At 43.4% G+C, this 18,964-nt stretch overlaps 1 protein-coding gene across 1 annotated transcript in view; it reads right to left on the bottom strand.

Moving 5' to 3' along the window:
* Window positions 1-17,247, bottom strand: part of LOC113029536 (ribonuclease inhibitor-like) — a 114,866-nt gene extending 97,619 nt beyond the window's left edge. Inside the window, exons 1-5 of the mRNA XM_080305842.1 lie at window positions 17,222-17,247; window positions 14,246-14,422; window positions 9,440-9,616; window positions 6,914-7,093; window positions 4,637-4,813 (exon numbers count right to left, since the gene is read on the bottom strand). Of these exons, the coding sequence (XP_080161968.1) occupies window positions 4,637-4,813; window positions 6,914-7,093; window positions 9,440-9,616; window positions 14,246-14,422; window positions 17,222-17,247 (737 nt within the window). The remainder of the gene's footprint in view (window positions 1-4,636; window positions 4,814-6,913; window positions 7,094-9,439; window positions 9,617-14,245; window positions 14,423-17,221) is intronic.
* Between the last annotated feature and the right edge of the window lie 1,717 nt (window positions 17,248-18,964).

Genomic DNA, 18,964 nt, shown 5'->3' on the forward strand with positions numbered 1-18,964 from the left:
AGACCAGGTCTTCCTTGGTCTCTTGTGTTCTGGGGGCCTCTGGATGTCTGGAGTTTTGATCTCCTCCATACCTGCTTCACCCCCTGGAGGACGGGGCTGTGGCCCCCCCACACCCTCTAGCAGATCATTACATGAAGGAACCTTTTAAAAAAACAAGCGCGTCCATGCTCACAGGTGTACACACGGGTGATCACACCCACAAACTACACCCTTTTTGGCTCCTACCTCAAAGCACACTGTGTTCTGTTGATCTTATGTGCTGCACAATAATGTTTAATATTTAGTATTTACTGTCATATTCCCATATATCATTGTGATGTTGTTTATTCTATTACTCTTGTTCTCTTCTGCTTGTTTTCTTTTTTCTTTCTCAGCAGGTGATCCAGGTGATTGATAGATGCATTTTTTTTCTCTGCCCGTTCTGTTGGTTTTTGTCTTTTGCCCTTCTCCCCCGTCCCTCTTCTCAGCTGTTTCTCTTTCCCTCTTTCTTTCTCCCCTTCTTTCCCCCAGTCAAGTCTGTCCCGTATTCAGTAAGTGAAAATAAAATAAACAATAAAAGGTGAATCAAATGGACCATTACGGCAAGGCTGGGATGGTCAGTTTGGTAAAGTAAATCCGTTGGGCATCTTTCTTTGCCTTTAGACAATAATTCTGATGCAACAGAGCCAAACGGGACAGGCAAAAAAAAAAAAAAAAAAAAAAAAAGATGATCCTGTCAGATCCAGAGGGACACACAGGGATGATGCTGGACTCTACATTGTGTCTGACAGTGGAGCTGTTCTCAGAGCAGTTCACTCTACAGCACTGACAGTCCTGACCACCTGCAGAGAGAAGGAGGAAGAGCAGAGGAGATAAACGAGTGTTTCCAGAGACTCTTCATCAGCTGTCAGTCAGTGATGCAGCACATCCAGTATAAAGAGCAGCAGGGACGTCAGTGCTGGGACTGTACTAGGACTCATTGTTGCTTCACTTTCTCTAATCTTTGGATTTTTATTGAAGTTGCTGAAAATGTTTTTCCCTCCTAGTCTGAGTTTGGACTTTCATTCATTAGAAGAACCTTGGTGTGTCCACTCTGAGCTCTGTAGGAGCCCCAACAACAAGCCCAACAATCCAGATGGACGGTTCCAGCTGTTAACTGGAGGAACTCCATCCAAACATCTGCTCTCACTAAGTTCTTCCTCACCTACAGACTGTGATCTTCACTGCTTTAAACTTGGAAATCAATGCAGTCATTGGTCTGCGTGCTGCTTTGTTCAGAGAGCTGATTGGCTGTTGACAGCGTTTGATCAGAGCGCGTCAGCCGTTACTATGGTGACCATAAAGGTGAGAAACAGGAAGTGTTTGTGTCCAATCCTGAAGCCTGTCACCGTTCTCCTCTCACAGCTTCACTGAGAAGCTGCAGCTTTACAGGAAACACTGGATCTTTGTTTCATACTGACTGTGTTTAGTACAATACTGCTGACAGCACCACCCACTCACTCCATCACTCTACTGACCTCAGAGTCTCCAGTCTGTAGTCTGGACTCTGTTGAAGATCAGACAGCTGCTTCACATCTGGATCCTTCAGGTTGTTTCCCCACAGGTCCAGCAATCTCAGATGGGAGGGGTTGGACTTCAGTGCTGCTGCCAGATAATCACAGCTGATCTTTGACAAACCACAGTCCTCCAATCTGTATAAAGAATGAAAGATGTAAGTTTATTAGACAAAGTGCTTGAAATCATTCAGTGTTTCATCATCTGTTCAGAGCTGAAGAAGGTTCAGAATGTAGAAGTTTAGAAAATGGAAACTCCAAACAGCTGAAGCCAACAGGAAGCAGCTTCAAACAGGAAACTGTGCAGAGTTTCAGACTATATGTCCTGATGCAGCCAGTTGGATTTTGGAGATTTGAATCTCTGTTCTGTGACTAAGTCCTTGAATCATTTCTTCCAGTTGGTCCAACAAGACAGACTAAGTATTGGACATGTGTTGTGGCTCCATCAGGGGAGCTTCTAAATGTGATGTGATGGCCCCTCTGGGTCTGTCAGGTCACAGCACTGAAGAGAGCTCAAACTGGGCACACAGCTGTTCCAGTCTGGACCAAAGACTCTATACTGGGACTGAGGGACTGCTTTGACTGCACCCACTGGGACTTTTTAAAGGCTCATGTTCTCACTTAGATCATCGATTTCTACTGACATTTCTTTCTGGGGAAAATGGGGATTACTTTGGAAACAGGAAGTATTTTCCCCAATAAGCAGCCCTGGATTAGTAAATCACTCCAACGTGTTCTCAGGCAGAAGAAGCTGTCTTGTTATGAGGGAGAGAAGAAAAAGATTGAGGCACAGAAACCTGTTGAAAGAGAGATAAAGCAGCTAAAATCAGGTGTAAAAGTAAAGCAGAGGATGAGCTGAATAAAGGACACTCAAGGCTGGCTTGGAAAGGAATGAAGTCCATGGTGGGGATGCAGAACAAGGAGCAAAGATGAATGTGATGCTGAATCAGCAGAAGACTTGGACTCATTTGATTCCAGCTTTGATATCATTGATTTCAATGAAGAGCTTTGTGATTGTAGCAAAGGGCTGGTAGCTCTGAGAGTCCCACTGATGAGGTGTTTGTGTGGAAATCTCTTAGTGGGACCAAAGAGAGAAAAAGCCCTGGTCCTGATGCTGTGGGAGGGAGATGATTGAAGTGTGCTGTGAGGAACATTTTCCAGTCCTCCTTGGAACAACAGGAAGTTCCCAGCATATGGAAACAAAGGTTAAGTGTCCTCTGGCACTCAGTGATGATGGTGCTGTGGCCCCACCACCTCCACCTCTTTGTAAAGGAACTAACTGTAATCTGAAGCTTCAAATGGAACTAAGACTTCCTCCACTAGGTGGCAGTGTCTGATGAGAAAGTGTTAGTGGAGCTGGCCTGGAGTCAGAAACAGGAAGATGCAGGATTTGGGCTGAAATGGGGAAAAGTGGTTCGCACTAGTGCCTTAAAGCAAGAAGGTTGTAGGTTGAAGCTTGGTGGCCTTTCTGTGGAGGTTGGATGTTCTCCCACAGTCCAATGAAATGCTGCTTAGGTTCATTGGTGCTTCTACATTGGCTGTAGGTGTGGATGTGAGAGAGTGCTTCTCTGTCTGTTGGCCCTGTGATGGACTGCTCACCTGTGCAGGTGGACCACGCCTCTTGCCCTATGACAGCTAGGGCACAGGCTGCAGCCCTGTGAGCCTAAGCTGAATAAACAGTTAGCAAAAATGATCCATAGATGGCCTGAAATCCCCCAGTTAGCAGTTTGGTAGATAGCTATGACATGCTAATCCCATCCAGCAGCTGTATTCTACCTGTAAGCTGATCCCTGCTGAGCCAAAGCACTTTTTCATATACAAATTACAACCTTTAATAGAAACCTATTGGTCAGCATCTTATTAGCCTGCTGTTAGCTTCATTCCACAGAAAACTGAGAGAAACTAACAGAGTTGATAAAGAATAAAGAGAAATGTGCTGATTTAAAGCCTTTGAAGTGCTTCAGATGATCTCTGTCCACTTCTGTCCACTCATTCATTCATGTAAGCTTTCTAATGCAGCTTTGATCTTCACAGTCTGCTTGATGAAACTCATTCTAACCCTGAATGTCAGAGTGTTCCTCCTCCTCTTTCCCATCATTCATGCTGGCAGTGGAGGAGATTTGGATGTTGGACTGTGTTTGGATGATGTGTGTATGTTTGTGTTGGACTGCTGTCTGTAAAGCAAACGTACATTTTGATTTTGGATTTCAGTGTCACACAGACTTTAAGGTGGAATGAAGAGTTTGAGAGTTTCACAGTGAATCATCCAGTGGAGGATTTTTCGTCTTCTTTGAAGGTTTGAAATGTGAACATTGTTCTGCTGCAGTCAATGGACTAAACCAGAGAAGAAGAAAACAGACTTTACCATGAAGATCCTCAGTGTGGATCAGTTAAAAAAAGGCCCAGCAGCGTCTCCACTTTCTGAGAGTGCTCAGGAGGAACAACCTGGAGGAGAGGCTGCTGGTGACAGTTTACAGAGCCACCATAGAGAGCATCCTAACCTACAGCATAACAACATGGTATGCAGGGTGCTCAGCTGCGGACAGGAAAGTACTGCAGAGGGTCATCAACACAGCCCAGAAGATCACTGGCTGCTCTCTGCCCAGCCTGGAGGTCACTGCAAACTCTCGGTACCTCAGCAGAGCTGGCAATATCATCAAGGACCACTCTCACCCCAGCAACCAACTGTTTGAACTATTACCGTCAGGCCGACGGTACAGGTCACATAAAACCAGGACAAACAGATTCAGGGATAGCTTCTTTCCCAGAGCTATCACCGTAGTAAATAAGCACAAAACAATTGAACCTGCTTAGCTATACCATACCGTCACTGCCATTATATTAATGCTGCTATCCTGTATATATCGTACTTACTACTGTTTGAGTACTTGCGATTGTTTTATTGTACTTTTTATATTTTACATTTATATTTATTATTGAATCTTGCACCAAGGGAGTGGCACTCCAATTTCGTTGTACTCTGTACAATGACAATAAAGGCTATTCTATTCTATTCTATTCTATCAGCCTGATGTCTGCAGTTTAGTGTCAGCACAACTTTCACATCATATTCATCTCAGCACAACTAAAACATGCTGACTGACCTCAGAGTTTCAAGTTTACATCCTGGACTCTCCAGGAAACCACACAGATGCTTCACTCCTGGATCCTGCAGCTTGTAGTTGTAGCTCAGGTCCAGCTCTCTCAGATACGAGGGGTTGGACTTCAGTGCTGCTGCCAGATAATCACAGCTGATCTCTGACAAACCACAGCTCACCAATCTGTATAAAGAATGAAAGATGTAAGTTTATTAGACAAAGAGCTTGAAATCATTCAGTGTTTCATCATCTGTTCAGAGCTGAAGAAGGTTCAGAATGTAGAAGTTTAGAAAATGGAAACTCCAAACAGCTGAAGCCAACAGGAAGCAGCTTCAAACAAACACAACAAGAGAAAAAACTCTGAATGTTTCACATTAAAGTCGAACATTTCTCATAAAAACAGGACAAAGACTTGAAGAAGTCGTGTTTTTCCTTCCAGGAACCACATGGCTTCACTTTTAAAGGTGAAGTGTGACAGAAACGGACATATTTGAAGTCCAACACCTTTTTCCAGTCACATTATTAAAGCAGACAAACTACAAGCTCATTTTCATTGCAACAAGTCATCTTCTGACCTGGACTAACAACACTGGTCTCTATGTGCAGCTGGCTGTGAGACCAGTGCTCAGGGAGCGTCTACAAAGTGCAACACTGAAAGAACATCACACACTCATTTGCTTCCAGCACACAAACATCTACTGTCATCATTGTCACCAAACTCTGTGGATCCTTTATTGCAAATTCAAATGGGATCAAATGGTCAGACAAAAGAGGGTTATGAGGAAATATGATGAAATGTTGTGTATTAGCAGCAAGTTATTGATTCATTTTCCTCAGAAACAAACAAAACGATTGACAAACATGTTTTTACAAACTCAGTGTTGGACTTGGATCAGCAGGATAAGCTGATGTTTAAAGGCATTTGAGTCTCGCTGTATGAGAGTCCAGTTCTTACTCAACATTTATGGATGATGTTCTTTCAGTGTTGCACTTTGTAGACGCTCCCTGAGCCTCACAGCCAGCTGCACATGGACCAGCTGACATCACCCAGCATTAGAGGCGGGTGTAAAAAATTCATGTTCCCATTTAAATGGTTTTAATTTGAATAAAACGATGTTGATTCATTCAATCCTGAATCGATGTTTAATATTAATGTATTTTGCCAGAATCTCAGCTTAAAGCTCCCAAAAGTATTTCAACAACAAGCAAACAGATAAAACAGTAAATGAGAGCAGCTAAACACACAAAGATGGAAACACAGAGCGTGGATCGTTCACTCGACGGCACGTACACGGACACGCCGTCGGGCTGAAAGTGGACAGCTCACAGATCCTGAAGCTGCAGGTTTCATCTGTCTCCAACCAAAACTGAGTGAAGCAGCAGCAGAAGAAGATCCAAACTCTGCTTCACGTTTGATAAATATGCTCATGAATTCTCTCTGACTTTGGCTGTTCCTGCCTGCACAGCTCTCTCTCTCTCAGTGTACTCCAAGAACAGCTTCAAACATCTGTTTCTGCATCATTCACTGTTTATTAGCCACCAGTCTGCTGTTGTGTTCAGTGCTGTCGGCCTCTGACAGTAAAGCCTCATTTCTGCTGTTCCATGGAAACTTTTTAAAATGATGACAGATTACAAACTCTCAGCTGTGTCTGTAATCAAACCTCTGTAACTTTGCTTCCCTTCAGCAGCATCAGCTCATGTTCACATGTTGATTCATGGTTTGCTTCAGTTTTTGATCGACTGCAGAATATTTTGAAGGTTATCTGCTATAAAAAGCCAGAAGAGGAAAATCTGCTTCATGTGTTTCTGTTTGATCCTCAGTGACTTTGACACAAAGGCCTCTGCTGTGATGATCACACCTCTGATCAAGTCTCACAGTGTCACAACTGATCAATGATCAGAGTTAGAATATTTCCCACTGTCTGCTGTGTGCCGTGACCTTTGACCTGCTAAAGACAGTCAGCTGTGGATTATTCATTGTTGTGTCTGATACTTAGAACTGTGAGGAAGAAGCTACACAGTTAATCAGGGTCCCCTCTCTCTGAATCAGGAAAGGTGGGCAGGCCGCGTGTGGGCCGCGGGCCATACGTTGAGTCTCACTGTTTGAAATGTGAACATTGTTCTGCTGCAGTCAATGGACTAAACCAGAGAAGAAGAAAACAGACTTTACCATGAAGATCCTCAGTGTGGATCAGTATAATATCAGCCTGATGTCTGCAGTTTAGTGTCAGCACAACTTTCACATCATATTCATCTCAGCACAACTAAAACATGCTGACTGACCTCAGAGTTTCAAGTTTACATCCTGGACTCTCCAGGAAACCACACAGATGCTTCACTCCTGGATCCTGCAGCTTGTTATTGTAGTTACTCAGGTCCAGCTGTCTCAGATGGGAGGGGTTGGACTTCAGCGCTGCTGCCAGATAATCACAGCTGATCTCTGACAAACCACAGTTCTCCAATCTGTATAAAGAATGAAAGATGTAAGTTTATTAGACAAAGTGCTTGAAATCATTCAGTGTTTCATCATCTGTTCAGAGCTGAAGAAGGTTCAGAATGTAGAAGTTTAGAAAATGGAAACTCCAAACAGCTGAAGCCAACAGGAAGCAGCTTCAAACAGGAAACTGTGCAGAGTTTCAGACTATATGTCCTGATGCAGCCAGTTGGATTTTGGAGATTTGAATCTCTGTTCTGTGACTAAGTCCTTGAATCATTTCTTCCAGTTGGTCCAACAAGACAGACTAAGTATTGGACATGTGTTGTGGCTCCATCAGGGGAGCTTCTAAATGTGATGTGATGGCCCCTCTGGGTCTGTCAGGTCACAGCACTGAAGAGAGCTCAAACTGGGCACACACTTGTTCCAGTCTGGACCAAAGACTCTATACTGGGACTGAGGGACTGCTTTGACTGCACCCACTGGGACTTTTTAAAGGCTCATGTTCTCACTTAGATCATCGATTTCTACTGACATTTCTTTCTGGGGAAAATGGGGATTACTTTGGAAACAGGAAGTATTTCCCCAATAAGCAGCCCTGGATTAGTAAATCACTCCAACATGTTCTCAGGCAGAAGAAGCTGTCTTGTTATGAGGGAGAGAAGAAAAAGATTGAGGCACAGAAACCTGTTGAAAGAGAGATAAAGCAGCTAAAATCAGGTGTAAAAGTAAAGCAGAGGATGAGCTGAATAAAGGACACTCAAGGCTGGCTTGGAAAGGAATGAAGTCCATGGTGGGGATGCAGAACAAGGAGCAAAGATGAATGTGATGCTGAATCAGCAGAAGACTTGGACTCATTTGATTCCAGCTTTGATATCATTGATTTCAATGAAGAGCTTTGTGATTGTAGCAAAGGGCTGGTAGCTCTGAGAGTCCCACTGATGAGGTGTTTGTGTGGAAATCTCTTAGTGGGACCAAAGAGAGAAAAAGCCCTGGTCCTGATGCTGTGGGAGGGAGATGATTGAAGTGTGCTGTGAGGAACATTTTCCAGTCCTCCTTGGAACAACAGGAAGTTCCCAGCATATGGAAACAAAGGTTAAGTGTCCTATGGCACTCAGTGATGATGGTACTGTGGCCCCACCACCTCCACCTCTTTGTAAAGGAACTAACTGTAATCTGAAGCTTCAAATGGAACTAAGACTTCCTCCACTAGGTGGCAGTGTCTGATGAGAAAGTGTTAGTGGAGCTGGCCTGGAGTCAGAAACAGGAAGATGCAGGATTTGGGCTGAAATGGGGAAAAGTGGTTCGCACTAGTGCCTTAAAGCAAGAAGGTTGTAGGTTGAAGCTTGGTGGCCTTTCTGTGGAGGTTGGATGTTCTCCCACAGTCCAATGAAATGCTGCTTAGGTTCATTGGTGCTTCTACATTGGCTGTAGGTGTGGATGTGAGAGAGTGCTTCTCTGTCTCTCTCTGTTGGCCCTGTGATGGACTGCTCACCTGTGCAGGTGGACCACGCCTCTTGCCCTATGACAGCTGGGGCACAGGCTGCAGCCCTGTGAGCCTAAGCTGAATAAACAGTTAGCAACAATGATCCATAGATGGCCTGAAATCCCCCAGTTAGCAGTGTGGTAGATAGCTATGACATGCTAATCCCATCCAGCAGCTGTATTCTACCTGTAAGCTGATCCCTGCTGAGCCAAAGCACTTTTTCATATACAAATTACAACCTTTAATAGAAACCTATTGGTCAGCATCTTATTAGCCTGCTGTTAGCTTCATTCCACAGAAAACTGAGAGAAACTAACAGAGCTGATAAAGAATAAAGAGAAATGTGCTGATTTAAAGCCTTTGAAGTGCTTCAGATGATCTCTGTCCACTTCTGTCCACTCATTCATTCATGTAAGCTTTCTAATGCAGCTTTGATCTTCACAGTCTGCTTGATGAAACTCATTCTAACCCTGAATGTCAGAGTGTTCCTCCTCCTCTTTCCCATCATTCATGCTGGCAGTGGAGGAGATTTGGATGTTGGACTGTGTTTGGATGATGTGTGTATGTTTGTGTTGGACTGCTGTCTGTAAAGCAAACGTACATTTTGATTTTGGATTTCAGTGTCACACAGACTTTAAGGTGGAATGAAGAGTTTGAGAGTTTCACAGTGAATCATCCAGTGGAGGATTTTTTTTTCTTCTTTGAAGATTTGAAATGTGAACATTGTTCTGCTGCAGTCAATGGACTAAACCAGAGAAGAAGAAAACAGACTTTACCATGAAGATCCTCAGTGTGGATCAGTATAATATCAGCCTTATGTCTGCAGTTTAGTGTCAGCACAACTTTCACATCATATTCATCTCAGCACAACTAAAACATGCTGACTGACCCCAGAGTTTCAAGTTTACATCCTGGACTCTCCAGGAAACCACACAGATGCTTCACTCCTGGATCTTGCAGCTTGTTGTTGGAGCTCAGGTCCAGCTCTCTCAGATGGGAGGGGTTGGACTTCAGTGCTGCTGCCAGATAATCACAGCTGATCTCTGACAAACCACAGTTCCACAATCTGTATAAAGAATGAAAGATGTAAGTTTATTAGACAAAGTGCTTGAAATCATTCAGTGTTTCATCATCTGTTCAGAGCTGAAGAAGGTTCAGAATGTAGAAGTTCAGAAAATGGAAACTCCAAACAGCTGAAGCCAACAGGAAGCAGCTTCAAACAAACACAACAAGAGAAAAAACTCTGAATGTTTCACATTAAAGTCGTACATTTCTCATAAAAACAGGACAAAGACTTGAAGAAGTCGTGTTTTTCCTTCCAGGAACCACATGGCTTCACTTTTAAAGGTGAAGTGTGACAGAAACGGACATATTTGAAGTCCAACACCTTTTTCCAGTCACATTATTAAAGCAGACAAACTACAAGCTCATTTTCATTCCAACAAGTCATCTTCTGACCTGGACTAACAACACTGGTCTCTATGTGCAGCTGGCTGTGAGACCAGTGCTCAGGGAGCGTCTACAAAGTGCAACACTGAAAGAACATCACACACTCATTTGCTTCCAGCACTTTCACACAAACATCTACTGTCATTGTTGTCACCAAACTCTGTGGATCCTTTATTGCAAATTCAAATGGGATCAAATGGTCAGACAAAAGAGGGTTATGAGGAAATATGATGAAATGTTGTGTATTAGCAGCAAGTTATTGAATCATTTTCCTCAGAAACAAACAAAACGATTGACAAACATGTTTTTACAAACTCAGTGTTGGACTTGGATCAGCAGGATAAGCTGATGTTTAAAGGCATTTGAGTCTCGCTGTATGAGAGTCCAGTTCTTACTCAACATTTATGGATGATGTTCTTTCAGTGTTGCACTTTGTAGACACTCCCTGAGCCTCACAGCCAGCTGCACATGGACCAGCTGACATCACCCAGCATTAGAGGCGGGTGTAAAAAATTCATGTTCCCATTTAAATGGTTTTAATTTGAATAAAACGATGTTGATTCATTCAATCCTGAATCGATGTTTAATATAAATGGATTTTGCCAGAATCTCAGGTTAAAGCTCACAAACTATTTCAACAAGCAGCAAACAGCTAAAACAGTAAATGAGAGCAGCTAAACACACAAAGATGGAAACACAGAGCGTGGATCGTTCACTCGACGGCACGTACACGGACACGCCGTCGGGGCTGAAAGTGGACAGCTCACAGATCCTGAAGCTGCAGGTTTCATCTGTCTCCAACCAAAACTGAGTGAAGCAGCAGCAGAAGAAGATCCAAACTCTGCTTCACGTTTGATAAATATGCTCATGAATTCTCTCTGACTTTGGCTGTTCCTGCCTGCACAGCTCTCTCTCTCTCAGTGTACTCCAAGAACAGCTTCAAACATCTGTTTCTGCATCATTCACTGTTTATTAGCCACCAGTCTGCTGTTGTGTTCAGTGCTGTCGGCCTCTGACAGTAAAGCCTCATTTCTGCTGTTCCATGGAAACTTTTTAAAATGATGACAGATTACAAACTCTCAGCTGTGTCTGTAATCAAACCTCTGTAACTTTGCTTCACTTCAGCAGCATCAGCTCATGTTCACATGTTGATTCATGGTTTGCTTCAGTTTTTGATCGACTGCAGAATATTTTGAAGGTTATCTGCTATAAAAAGCCAGAAGAGGAAAATCTGCTTCATGTGTTTCTGTTTGATCCTCAGTGACTTTGACACAAAGGCCTCTGCTGTGATGATCACACCTCTGATCAAGTCTCACAGTGTCACAACTGATCAATGATCAGAGTTAGAATATTTCCCACTGTCTGCTGTGTGCCGTGACCTTTGACCTGCTAAAGACAGTCAGCTGTGGATGATTCATTGTTGTGTCTGATACTTAGAACTGTGAGGAAGAAGCTACACAGTTAATCAGGGTCCCCTCTCTCTGAATCAGGAAAGGTGGGCAGGCCGCGTGTGGGCCGCGGGCCATACGTTGAGTCTCACTGTTTGAAATGTGAACATTGTTCTGCTGCAGTCAATGGACTAAACCAGAGAAGAAGAAAACAGACTTTACCATGAAGATCCTCAGTGTGGATCAGTATAATATCAGCCTGATGTCTGCAGTTTAGTGTCAGCACAACTTTCACATCATATTCATCTCAGTACAACTAAAACATGCTGACTGACCCCAGAGTTTCAAGTTTACATCCTGGACTCTCCAGGAAACCACACAGATGCTTCACTCCTGGATCCTGCAGCTTGTAGTTTATACTCAGGTCCAGCTGTCTCAGATGGGAGGGGTTGGACTTCAGTGCTGCTGCCAGATAATCACAGCTGCGCTTTGACAAACCACAGTCCCCCAATCTGTATAAAGAATGAAAGATGTAAGTTTATTAGACAAAGTGCTTGAAATCATTCAGTGTTTCATCATCTGTTCAGAGCTGAAGAAGGTTCAGAATGTAGAAGTTTAGAAAATGGAAACTCCAAACAGCTGAAGCCAACAGGAAGCAGCTTCAAACAGGAAACTGTGCAGAGTTTCAGACTATATGTCCTGATGCAGCCAGTTGGATTTTGGAGATTTGAATCTCTGTTCTGTGACTAAGTCCTTGAATCATTTCTTCCAGTTGGTCCAACAAGACAGACTAAGTGTTGGACATGTGTTGTGGCTCCATCAGGGGAGCTTCTAGATGTGATGTGATGGCCCCTCTGGGTCTGTCAGGTCACAGCACTGAAGAGAGCTCAAACTGGGCACACACTTGTTCCAGTCTGGACCAAAGACTCTATACTGGGACTGAGGGACTGCTTTGACTGCACCCACTGGGACTTTTTAAAGGCTCATGTTCTCACTTAGATCATCGATTTCTACTGAGATTTCTTTCTGGGGAAAATGGGGATTACTTTGGAAACAGGAAGTATTTTCCCCAATAAGCAGCCCTGGATTAGTAAATCACTCCAACATGTTCTCAGGCAGAAGAAGCTGTCTTGTTATGAGGGAGAGGAGAAAAAGATTGAGGCACAGAAACCTGTTGAAAGAGAGATAAAGCAGCTAAAATCAGGTGTAAAAGTAAAGCAGAGGATGAGCTGAATAAAGGACACTCAAGGCTGGCTTGGAAAGGAATGAAGTCCATGGTGGGGATGCAGGACAAGGAGCAAAGATGAATGTGATGCTGAATCAGCAGAAGACTTGGACTCATTTGATTCCAGCTTTGATATCATTGATTTCAATGAAGAGCTTTGTGATTGTAGCAAAGGGCTGGTAGCTCTGAGAGTCCCACTGATGAGGTGTTTGTGTGGAAATCTCTTAGTGGGACCAAAGAGAGAAAAAGCCCTGGTCCTGATGCTGTGGGAGGGAGATGATTGAAGTGTGCTGTGAGGAACATTTTCCAGTCCTCCTTGGAACAACAGGAAGTTCCCAGCATATGGAAACAAAGGTTAAGTGTCCTATGGCACTCAGTGATGATGGTACTGTGGCCCCACCACCTCCACCTCTTTGTAAAGGAACTAACTGTAATCTGAAGCTTCAAATGGAACTAAGACTTCCTCCACTAGGTGGCAGTGTCTGATGAGAAAGTGTTAGTGGAGCTGGCCTGGAGTCAGAAACAGGAAGATGCAGGATTTGGGCTGAAATGGGGAAAAGTGGTTCACACTAGTGCCTTAAAGCAAGAAGGTTGTAGGTTGAAGCTTGGTGGCCTTTCTGTGGAGGTTGGATGTTCTCCCACAGTCCAATGAAATGCTGCTTAGGTTCATTGGTGCTTCTACATTGGCTGTAGGTGTGGATGTGAGAGAATGCTTCTCTGTCTCTCTCTGTTGGCCCTGTGATGGACTGCTCACCTGTGCAGGTGGACCACGCCTCTTGCCCTATGACAGCTAGGGCACAGGCTGCAGCCCTGTGAGCCTAAGCTGAATAAACAGTTAGCAAAAATGATCCATAGATGGCCTGAAATCCCCCAGTTAGCAGTTTGGTAGATAGCTATGACATGCTAATCCCATCCAGCAGCTGTATTCTACCTGTAAGCTGATCCCTGCTGAGCCAAAGCACTTTTTCATATACAAATTACAACCTTTAATAGAAACCTATTGGTCAGCATCTTATTAGCCTGCTGTTAGCTTCATTCCACAGAAAACTGAGAGAAACTAACAGAGTTGATAAAGAATAAAGAGAAATGTGCTGATTTAAAGCCTTTGAAGTGCTTCAGATGATCTCTGTCCACTTCTGTCCACTCATTCATTCATGTAAGCTTTCTAATGCAGCTTTGATCTTCACAGTCTGCTTGATGAAACTCATTCTAACCCTGAATGTCAGAGTGTTCCTCCTCCTCTTTCCCATCATTCATGCTGGCAGTGGAGGAGATTTGGATGTTGGACTGTGTTTGGATGATGTGTGTATGTTTGTGTTGGACTGCTGTCTGTAAAGCAAACGCACATTTTGATTTTGGATTTCAGTGTCACACAGACTTTAAGGTGGAATGAAGAGTTTGAGAGTTTCACAGTGAATCATCCAGTGGAGGATTTTTCGTCTTCTTTGAAGGTTTGAAATGTGAACATTGTTCTGCTGCAGTCAATGGACTAAACCAGAGAAGAAGAAAACAGACTTTACCATGAAGATCCTCAGTGTGGATCAGTATAATATCAGCCTTATGTCTGCAGTTTAGTGTCAGCACAACTTTCACATCATATTCATCTCAGCACAACTAAAACATGCTGACTGACCTCAGAGTTTCAAGTTTACATCCTGGACTCTCCAGGAAACCACACAGATGCTTCACTCCTGGATCCTGCAGCTTGTTGTTTTCCCACAGCTCCAGATGTCTCAGATGGGAGGGGTTGGACTTCAGTGCTGCTGCCAGATAATCACAGCTGCGCTTTGACAAACCACAGTCCCCCAATCTGTATAAAGAATGAAAGATGTAAGTTTATTAGACAAAGTGCTTGAAATCATTCAGTGTTTCATCATCTGTTCAGAGCTGAAGAAGGTTCAGAATGTAGAAGTTTAGAAAATGGAAACTCCAAACAGCTGAGGCCAACAGGAAGCAGCTTCAAACAGGAAACTGTGCAGAGTTTCAGACTATATGTCCTGATGCAGCCAGTTGGATTTTGGAGATTTGAATCTCTGTTCTGTGACTAAGTCCTTGAATCATTTCTTCCAGTTGGTCCAACAAGACAGACTAAGTATTGGACATGTGTTGTGGCTCCATCAGGGGAGCTTCTAAATGTGATGTGATGGCCCCTCTGGGTCTGTCAGGTCACAGCACTGAAGAGAGCTCAAACTGGGCACACACTTGTTCCAGTCTGGACCAAAGACTCTATACTGGGACTGAGGGACTGCTTTGACTGCACCCACTGGGACTTTTTAAAGGCTCATGTTCTCACTTAGATCATCGATTTCTACTGACATTTCTTTCTGGGGAAAATGGGGATTACTTTGGAAACAGGAAGTATTTCCCCAATAAGCAGCCCTGGATTAGTAAATCACTCCAACATGTTCTCAGGCAGAAGAAGCTGTCTTGTTATGAGGGAGAGAAGAAAAAGATTGAGGCACAGAAACCTGCTGAAAGAGAGACAAAGCAGCTAAAATCAGGTGTAAAAGTAAAGCAGAGGATGAGCTGAATAAAGGACACTCAAGGCTGGCTTGGAAAGGAATGAAGTCCATGGTGGGGATGCAGAACAAGGAGCAAAGATGAATGTGATGCTGAATCAGCAGAAGACTTGGACTCATTTGATTCCAGCTTTGATATCATTGATTTCAATGAAGAGCTTTGTGATTGTAGCAAAGGGCTGGTAGCTCTGAGAGTCCCACTGATGAGGTGTTTGTGTGGAAATCTCTTAGTGGGACCAAAGAGAGAAAAAGCCCTGGTCCTGATGCTGTGGGAGGGAGATGATTGAAGTGTGCTGTGAGGAACATTTTCCAGTCCTCCTTGGAACAACAGGAAGTTCCCAGCATATGGAAACAAAGGTTAAGTGTCCTATGGCACTCAGTGATGATGGTGCTGTGGCCCCACCACCTCCACCTCTTTGTCTCTCTCTGTTGGCCCTGTGATGGACTGCTCACCTGTGCAGGTGGACCACGCCTCTTGCCCTATGACAGCTAGGGCACAGGCTGCAGCCCTGTGAGCCTAAGCTGAATAAACAGTTAGCAAAAATGATCCATAGATGGCCTGAAATCCCCCAGTTAGCAGTTTGGTAGATAGCTATGACATGCTGATCCCATCCAGCAGCTGTATTCTACCTGTAAGCTGATCCCTGCTGAGCCAAAGCACTTTTTCATATACAAATTACAACCTTTAATAGAAACCTATTGGTCAGCATCTTATTAGCCTGCTGTTAGCTTCATTCCACAGAAAACTGAGAGAAACTAACAGAGTTGATAAAGAATAAAGAGAAATGTGCTGATTTAAAGCCTTTGAAGTGCTTCAGATGATCTCTGTCCACTTCTGTCCACTCATTCATTCATGTAAGCTTTCTAATGCAGCTTTGATCTTCACAGTCTGCTTGATGAAACTCATTCTAACCCTGAATGTCAGAGTGTTCCTCCTCCTCTTTCCCATCATTCATGCTGGCAGTGGAGGAGATTTGGATGTTGGACTGTGTTTGGATGATGTGTGTATGTTTGTGTTGGACTTATTATTATTTTAGGGTCTGCCTTCCGGTATGATGGCGCCTGTGTTCGGCGTTGCCGCCGCTGGCTGCAGTTTCCCTCGCTCTGTTATGCTGCTGTTTCTGACTGTCCTGCTATACTTTTTTGTCTCTGATGTATTGCCTGCCCTAGTCTATGATCATCTGACACTACTTTCTATTCGCTCCTCTATTGTGGGCCTGAATATCGCTCCTTCATACAATGGCTTCTTCCCTCCTCCGCCGCCGGTGTCTGGATTTTTGACAGATGTCACCAACAGCACCCTTTTTGGTCCACGCAAATCACGGAGGAGAGGTAAAAGAGCTGGTGTCCAGGTGAGATTTAGACTCCTCTTCAGACGAGGATTAGCGGGTAAGCGACGTCGAGCATTTCTGGTTACCTGTGCTCAGACTGCCTGTTCGGAGGAGAATTTGTTTTCCCTGCCCCTGCTGGATTTTGGGAAGCCTGGACTTATAAGATCGTGTTTCCTTAGGAGTGTTCATCCAGACTCTCCTATTATTTGGCCCGCTGCCCCAGCAGCGAGCGGTATCTATGATTGTTACGGATCGAACCCCCAGTTTCTACGCCCCCTAAAACGGGTCAGTGTCGGTAATGGTTTGACTTATTCCTCGTTGAGCATGGTGCTTCTCAATGCCCGATCTATGACAAATAAAACGTTCTTATTGAACAGTCTTATTCTTTCCAAAAAACTGGACTTATTATTTTTAACTGAAACCTGGCAGCGTGATGGTGACTATTCTTCCCTTATCGAACTTTACGGGTACTCCTTTGTCAGTCGGCCGCGGACTTCTGGTCGTGGCGGAGGACTGGCTGTGGTGTATTGAAATTGGTTTCACTATCGCTCATTGATGGTTGAAAAAATGTCAACGTTTGAACTACAGCTGGTTAAAATTGGAATTAAAGATCCGTGTTACTGTGCTGTAGTTTATCGTCCACCTGGACCTAACGGTCAATTTTTAAAGGAATTCAGTAACTTTTTATCTTCCATCTTGAAGTTGTCCAGACTGCTAATAATTGGTGATTTTAATATGCACATTGATGATGACTCTGACCTCTTTGCCAGAGGTTTTCTTAGCATCATGGACTCTTTTCACTTCAAACAGCATGTATCTGGCCCCACCCACACCAAAGGACACATTCTGGACCTTGTTTTTACTGTTGGCTTAACCATCGACTGTATTAGTTCTGAGGTTATTTTTATTTTGGACCATCATTGAATTATATTTAATTTGCATTTTATTTGCCTCCTCCTCCTGTTCGTCGTGCTTTTAGCTTGCGCGTCTTAGATTCTTCTACTGCTGCTAAATTTTCTGACGTTTTTAATTTGGTTCTGCCCGTTTCTAATGATGTTGATTTATTAACAAATCTTTTTAATAATTACTGTCTTTCTATTATCGATAATATTTGCCCTATTAAAACTAGACTAGCCCCTGTTACAAAACCCTCGCCTTGGATAAATGTCAGCATTCGCTGTTTAAAGCGTGTCTGTCATAAAGCTGAGCGTTTGTGGAGAAAGACTCGTTTACAGGTTCATCTCCTTTATTTAAAAGACCTTTTAGTTTCCTTTTCAATTCGTGATGCAAGGGCTGCTTATTTTTCAAACCTAGTTTCTAGGAGCAGAGGTAACCCTAACGTTTTATTTGATACTATTAGGGATATTGTTGCTCCGGCTTCTGCTGCTGTCCCTATTTCTTCAAATGAAAACTGAAAATTTTCTTTCCTTCTTTGTTGAAAAGGTTAGCAATGTAAGGAGCAAAATCTCTCCCTCCATGTACCATTTGTCTGTTCCGATTTTACTTAAGCCTGTCAGATTTGAAAGATTTTCACCAGTGTCTTTACCTAAGTTGTTGAAGCTTAATACATCTCTACTCTCTGGTCAGGTCCCTGGTTACTGTAAAAGTGCTGTCATTCACCCACTTTTAAAAAAGCCTAAACTTGATCCTTCTGTGCTTTCCAGTTACAGACCCATCTCAAAATTGCCTTTTATTGCCAAGATTTTAGAAAAGGTTGTGGCCAAGCAGCTCACAGTTGTTCTAGATGAACACAACATTCTTGATATATTTCAATCTGGCTTTCGTAAGACTCACTCTACCGAAACTGCACTTCTTAGAGTGTCTAATGATGTTTTGATGAATTATGATGCTGGAGAGTGCACTATTTTGATGTTGCTGGATTTGACCTCTGCTTTTGACACTGTTGATCATCTTATTTTGTTAGATAGATTAAACCACTGGGTGGGTGTATCGGGTGCCGCATTGGAATGGTTTAAATCCTATTTGTCAAATCGATCTTTCTCTGTGGCTACCTCTAAGTTCAGATACTCCGTCAGCTCTCTTGCCTACGGGGTGCCTCAGGGCTCTATCTTGGGACCGTTATTGTTTTTGTTGTATTTACTCCCTCTTCTGCAACTTCTTAGTTCTTTCTCTGATATTTCATGTCATTGTTATGCAGATGATATTGAGCTATATATCTCTTTTAGGCCACCTGATGTTTCTAAGCTCCAAATCCTGCAGTCCTGCTTAGATTCCGTTAGAGATCAGCTGGCTGGTAATTACCGTCAACTACATGCTGATAAAACGGAAGTCATTGTCTTTGATCCTGAGAAATTTGTTCCCCTCGTGGTTAAAAATCTAGGCCCTCTTGCTTCTTATATTAAATCCTCCATTAGGAACCTTGATGTTACACTTGATCCAGCTCTGACGCTGGACACACACATTAAATCTTTAGTTTGCTCTTGTTTTTACCATTTAAGAAATATCGCTAAGCTGAGTCCCATTGTGTCACGTTCCGATTTG

Source organism: Astatotilapia calliptera, chromosome 9 (assembly GCF_964374335.1).
Source record: "Astatotilapia calliptera chromosome 9, fAstCal68.1, whole genome shotgun sequence".
Taxonomy (NCBI): domain Eukaryota; kingdom Metazoa; phylum Chordata; class Actinopteri; order Cichliformes; family Cichlidae; genus Astatotilapia; species Astatotilapia calliptera.